Here is a 7,167-nt window from a genome sequence, read left to right as displayed (position 1 = left end):
TTAAAACTATTTTTTCCCCCTCTAATTGACCATTAATTTCACCTTGACATACCCATTGCACTTTTTACCATTGTTAGTATTAAATAATACTAAATACTAATATAAATTCAATTAATTTTGTACACTAGCAAATCTTTGACGAAAAAAAAAAAACAAAAACAATCTATTAATAAGATAGATCCAATCTCTTGCGATAATATTTTTTGGCCCAACACCTCATGTCAGAAAACAAGTCTTTCTATACCCCACGATGAAACTAGGGTTTGTTGTATATTTAGGGTTTAACATAACGCCGTCATTTATATCCGCAGGCTCTACTACACAGGGCTTTCTTTAATTGTTAGGGTTCGTCGGAAAACATAACACAAGGATTTAGGATCTGTTTTGCAGGCGGAGGAGCTAAAGAAGGAAGCTATTCAAAGTATGTGTTCGGTCTTTTTACGCTCAGGGTTCAAAAGATCTGGTCGTTGTTTATGTGACTACAGATTCTGTCTTTTTTGGTTCTGATATTTTTCGCTGTTGTATGATTGAAGGATGACAACAATATCCGGACAGCTCATATGGGAGATCGTGAAGAGAAACAACTGCTTCCTCGTCAAGCAGAACGGGAACGGCTCTGCCAAGGTTCAATTCAGCAGCGAGCATAACAATCTCTACAATTTGAACTCATACAAGTTCTCAGGTATTTATTTTTAAAGGTTTCTTCTTTTTCTTTTCGTTTCATGGCATTTGTATTGCGAGAGATCTATTGGGCACAACCCTTGAGGTATATTATGTATCAGTGAGGAAATATTAATCTCCTTTATTGACTGCGGGTTACAGTACTCCAGATTAGGAGGAGCTAGATAGTTGTATTGCGCTGCCAGGGTCTGTTTTCTGGTTGTGTTTTGAAATCATAATCGTAGGAATGGTTTTGATTTCATCTTACAGTAACGTACCAGTGTATTCAGGCAGTCACATCAAAAGTGGTTAATTTTTGAATTTATCTGCATTTTGATATTGGTACATTTCATGCTTAAGGGTGAGGTAATAGTCTGCTTTTGATTCTGCTTGAAAGTGTTGGCATTATCCTTAAATTCAAAATCTCGGTCATGTTTGACATTGTATAAATGGATAACATGGTAGGATGGTTTTGATTTCATCTTACAGTAACGTACCAGTGTATTCAGGCAGTCACATCAAAAGTGGTTAATTTTTGAATTTATCTGCATTTTGATATTGGTACATTTCATGTTTAAGGGTGAGGTAATAGTCTGCTTTTGGTTCTGCTTGAAAGCGTTGGCATTATCCTTAAATTCAAAATCTCGGTCATGTTTGACATTGTATAAATGGATAACATGGTAGGATGGGGAAGTATCGGTCCAGCTATTGTTATGGGGATTTTGTTTTTCTTCTTTTTAAGTTGTGTCAGGCTGTGAGCTGAGTTTGATATTTGTAAGCACGAGCCACATTTATATACTCACAATCAGGTTAAGTTTTGGCGTATCTACTTTTTTTTATTCCTCTTCCTATGAGCAAGTTCAACCGTGTAAGATATTAAAGCTATTCTTGCTTTTTATTACAAATCCCTTAATTCGTTTACCCAGTTTACAATTTTGGACTTGAAAGTTTAGATGCGCGCTTAACTTGTCTACCAAAAACTGAACCAAGTCGCTATGGTTATTCAAAACTAAAAATGTATTTCCAATTTATAAGCATAAATATAATCCATTATATTCCTCTCAGTTACATATTTAAACATGAGCGACAATTTTCCTATATTATAAAGGGTTCTGATCTACATTTAGCAAATTCCCTGATACAACCACGTTGCAATTTTTTGCATTTAAACTTTGCACAAATGTATCTTAGTATTCCTCTTAGTGTATCATGTTTACATTTCACCTTTTCACCTTTTTGACATTCCTTTCGGACATTCCATATTCATTGGTATGCTGCTATACTCATGTAGAAGAAAAGAGATTGACTTGTAGATTTAATGCACGAAACATGGAGCCTTTGGTCATGTTTACTATATGAACACCATATTCTTACAATGAGAGTATTTGAATTTTATGAAGTTTGCTTCTGGATTCATTTGTGTATTTTTGAGCATCAACATTTCAGATCACGCTATGATATTGTTCATCAGCATGAAAGAGTGCAAGATTTGAAATACACACAATTGAATCCAGCTGCAAACTTCAGAACTTACAATGGATTGTGGAAATCTTATATTTTTATTTGAAATTTGTTAATTTGCTATATATTAATTCTAAGTTACCAATTCATCTGAATCATGGATGCAGGAAGCACATGTGTGGATGCACAATTTTCTCGGGTGGATGCAGATGTGTATGGATGTGTGTGTGTATACAGTTATACTATGTGTATGCAAAGAAATGCAAGAATACAAAAAAAAATGTTTGATAGCTTGTAACTTCACCAAATACATATTCAAATACAGAATAAGATTATAAAACATAAGCCATATCAATGGTATGAGTGTCATATACGTTTATATTCACGATTCCAGTGCAAATCAACAAATCATCACAATTACAAAATCAAAGTATAGTTCATCATTCAATGTTCATTAATTTGTATCAGACAAAAAATTCCTCATCATCTCCAAGCAACTAAGATTAACCTAGCAATCATAGCTTGAAACTTATATCAATAAATATTTATAGTATATATGGCTTTGTTACTACCTTAAGAACATATACCTTTTGAACATGACTGGTATGCAGTAGATGTATATATCGTACTTTTTAATTACTATCTTAAATAGCAATTTCTAACTTTGAGTCACCCTTGAGGCATTCACACTGGTAACACTATCTAAAATGTAGTTCGTAAGCTGAGTTAACTATACTTTAATTTACACACTAAACTTTACCGTGTATCTAATTTGATATAAGTAAGTTTCGTAATAATAATATCAATAATAATTATTAACATCATAACATATATTATTTATTTTATAAAATATTATACCAAAAAATCCTCATTTTATTTATAACTATCATAATTTTGTAAATGCCAATAATCACATTGAGTATATTAAATTCTACAGTTAATTTTATGATCATTTAACTAATTATCAAATAATAAATTGGTAACTACTGTTTCCCGTATGTTGGGTAGGTTTATGAATAACTCTAAAACTCTTTAGCAAAGCTGTCCGACCCTACTCAAAGCCGACCATCCCATTTTAGCCCACACAAGCGCCTCTCTTCTCTCCATTTCCTGATCTGGATGTTTATGATCTGCTCTCTCAATCTCCAATTTCCTTGCAGATTCTTTTATCGCTCATGTGCTGTTATTGGTGCTTCCCTTCGCAAGATTTACGTGCGCTCTATCATGGATGTCCATCAGGGTTTGTTTGCAGAGAAAAATCTGCTAAAATAAGTGTCCTACATGTGTAACTAACCAAAAAACATGAAGATACATGTCTGTCCTTAGACGCTTCACATCGTCAATCTCTTAGGAAAAGGAAGAGTCCTTTTTATGCACTTATGTGCCCAGGCTACAATATACCCCCTCAAAGCTACCATTTTCTTCTTTTCTGTTGGTTGTTTTTTTTTGACACAAAACAAGATACGAGGATGATGGCAGTGCCCAGATGCCTGCAGAAGCTGGCCGGAAGCCACTCCCAGCCAGCTTCTGTGGATCAGCTCCTGAATTTGCCTCCAATTGCGTCCGCCTCTGCCTCTGCAGTCAGCAGGCTTGCATAGGTATAGTTGTATTCATTGTATTGAGCTTCTAAAATGTCTATGTTGAATGCTTACTCAATTTTATGACATGCATATTTGAATTCTCTCTCTTTCTAAATTCCCCTATTTTTGTTTATTTAATAGGCTTCCCCTAATTTTTGGCTTTGAACTGTATCCATTCTGGAAACTAGTCTCTGTCCCCTAAAACTTCCATCCCGGAAACTCCACGGAGCATAGATTTGAAGATTTACATAATATATTTGATAAGGGATTTGTACTGTGAAACTGTGGTTGTCTGATCTTGTCAGTATGGATCACTTTGCTAAGTTTGCTGGTTAAGATAAGTAAGTAGGCTATAATGCAGATCTATATAATTTGTGAGTTTTCGTCAGATGGAGATCAGATAACCATTTTATTATATTTGAACTGCAAAGCTTATGTTGAATGCTTAGTCAATTTTATGACATGCATATTTGAATTCTCTTTCTTTCTAGATTCCCCTATTTTTGTTTATTTAATAGGCTTCCCCTAATTTTTGGCTTTGAACTGTATCCATACTGGAAACTAGTCTCTGTCCCCTAAAATTCCCATCCCGGAATCTCCATGGAGCATAGATTTGAAGATTTACATAATATATTTGACAAGGGATTTGTACTGTGAAACTGTGGTTGTCTGATCTTGTCAGTATGGATCACTTTGCTAAGTTTGCTGGTTAAGATAAGTAAGTAGGCGATAACGTAGATCTATATAATTTGCGAGTTTTCGTCAGATAGAGATCAGATATATATTTCATTATATTTGAACTTCAAAGCTTCTCCTTCTCATCTTCTTGACAGGTTTATCAAACAAGAAAACAGTTTCTATTACTCCTGGAGGTGAAGATTTGGCTGTTGCTCTTGCAACAACGAAGACAAAGTGTCAACACAAGCCTGCAAAGTACATCAACAGGTCCATTTTGAAGAGAGAATTCAATAAAATGGCCAAAGCTGTTGTTAACCAGGTATTTGCTATTCTACTTGACAGCTCGTTACTTAATTCATTGATGGAGTTCTTATCATCCACTTTTTCATTTTGATAGGATGTAATTTGTAGTTAGCATGACAAACCATGCTCTGTTTTAGCATTGAAGTGCACTGTTAGTTAATTTCACCTATAAAAAGGGTTAGAGTGACAACTCATTTGATGTATATGTAAAGCTTTTAAGATACTATTTTGAGAAGTAACTATGAGCATTTTGTTTTGCTAAACTTTTTTTATTGCTTTCAAATTGATATCTGAAATTGACCAAAATGATTGTCTTATAAAGAGGGTCTGTTTCATTGCAACAAAACCATTTCCACTTGTTACCACTTATGAGATGTTTGAACTAGTGTTATATATGATTATGTTTTCAACGTTGGTAGAGAAAGGTCTTTTCAAGATTAACTAGATTCTAGGTGGGAAAGCATTGTGTTTTCTAAAAGAAGGTTTCTCCATTCCTCGTATTATATGTTTTTTTTAAGCGCCCATTTAGATTCCTGTGTATAGTGCACTTTTCTTTTAGTTGATGTTGAAATATTCCTGTTCTCTACTGGATTTGGGCTGCAAATCACATGGGGATTGTGGGCTATTTTAACAGGTTTTTGAGATGACTTAATAATACAAAATTAAAATGCCCACAGAAGCATTCAGTAATTGAATACACATGATTGAGTTGTACTTGCGTTAATATCTTTCTTGTCAGAATTGCAAAAATCTCAAAGCAGTAAGCATTCCCCTACCCAATCTTACCAAATACTCAGAAGGGCTAGGTGAATTCTTTGGCATTTCATTGAATTTCTCATAACATAGATGTGAAATAAAGTACAATTTTGAATGGCTACGTATGAAGCCATCTAGAGATGACTTAAAAATATTAAAATTTCAATATTCAGAACTCTTAAATGGTAAATTCTTAGAAATTTTAAATCCCTGATAAATAGTGTAATGCTAAATTTGTGATAGGTTACTGATTGTGTAGCCATGCTCCAAATTGTAAATTTTAGTTGTAGATTATACATAATCTGTGTCATTAATTTTCAGAAGCATTATGGGAATAATTTGGAAATTTTGGCTGAATTTGAATTTAATCTGGCCATTGTCATAGAAGCATCGTACCGTACAGATTATTTTTGAACAATCTCACTCAAATCCATTTGGTCCTTTATGACATTGCATTTGTGATTTTTTAGTTGAAATTTGTTATGGTAGATTGATAAAAAATCAAAGTATTATAGTATAAATAAAGTTTTACCTACTATGAGGCAAGAGCCTACAACACAATGGTAAATTGTGAGCCTCTTATCAAAGAGGTCTTGGGTTCGAATCTACTCACGCTTAACAAATGATAATAATAAATCACAACACATAATAATTAATCTGGGCTTCGGCCTCTTACCGATCAAAAAGAAAAAGTTGTACCTACTATGATAGAAGATTTAATACTTAGAAGATAGAAGTTGCTATTTTGGAATAATGTTTGCTTTATTTTTTTGTATTCTTGTGACCGCAGAGCCATATTTATAGTCAAAAGATGCAAAAATTTCTGTAGTTATCATGTATTGCTATTCTTAAGTGAACTTAAAAAAAAAAAATTTGTACTTTAGTTGACTATTTATGTTCCATGATTTGCTTTTCGTAACTTCCTACTTGTTCTTTTGCTTTGTACTTTTGCAACTGATTTTTTTGATAAAAATTGCTGACTGACCCTTTGATATAAACTTCCTTTTGTAGGTTGCTGATAATTATTATCGCCCTGATTTAAAGAGACCAGCTCTAGCAAGACTTAGTGCTGTGCATAAAAGCCTACGTGTGGCAAAATCTGGTGGGAAGAAATCCAAGAAATCCAGGGTTAGCAAGAAAGCATTCAGGAAGTGAAACATGAGATTTTATAACGATGTTTTGTTTTTTATTCTAGTTTGAAATTATAGTAATATTCCAAGTATCTTCCAAGTGATGAGAATTTTGCCTGAGAATGTTGCATTTATGAGCGTTATCGGACAATCGTTTTTCAATGACATGGTAAATTCAGTACTATTTGAGATATGTGATAAATTAAGGAAAGTTTAATCTGAGTGAAATATGGTTAAGAGTTTGGTGAAATATAACTTGAATTTGAGGGTTTTATTCGTGTGTGATTTCATGATGATATTGTTAAGATATTTCTGTTTGAGTGATGTAATTAAAATTTTTTAGTGGGGCTCTTTTTTCTATGGTAATGATTGCAATGCTGGAAACAAAATGTGTCTGTTATATCAGAAGGGTAAATTAGCACATTACTGTCTCCACCTGGGTCTCGTTACTTGTGTGGCTTCTGCTTGTTTCCTTGAAATGGATGTTATTAATGGCTTTCCTTAATTACCACATACCACTTTGCTTTTCCACTGTGCCAATTCTTTTGTCCTTCAACTGTGGATCATCAGGTATGGGTTTCCGATGCATCTCCTGCAAT

The 7,167-nt window shown here is 33.7% G+C and overlaps 1 protein-coding gene across 1 annotated transcript; it reads left to right on the top strand.

The window, feature by feature from the left end:
- Positions 1-301: 301 nt before the first annotated feature.
- On the top strand, positions 302-6,840 carry LOC149570335 (large ribosomal subunit protein eL28y-like). The gene is made up of 4 exons (XM_089822972.1): positions 302-421; positions 534-682; positions 4,535-4,698; positions 6,450-6,840. Exons 2-4 carry the CDS (start codon positions 535-537, stop codon positions 6,591-6,593), a joined length of 456 nt encoding a protein of 151 aa, XP_089679098.1. The 5' UTR covers positions 302-421; position 534; the 3' UTR covers positions 6,594-6,840.
- The last annotated feature ends 327 nt before the right edge of the window (positions 6,841-7,167 follow it).

The sequence above is a fragment of the Cupressus sempervirens genome, chromosome 3, assembly GCF_028749045.1.
Source record: "Cupressus sempervirens isolate cs-2001-9-10 chromosome 3, ASM2874904v1, whole genome shotgun sequence".
In the NCBI taxonomy this organism is placed as follows: domain Eukaryota; kingdom Viridiplantae; phylum Streptophyta; class Pinopsida; order Cupressales; family Cupressaceae; genus Cupressus; species Cupressus sempervirens.
This window is presented reverse-complemented; position numbering and strand designations above follow the sequence as displayed.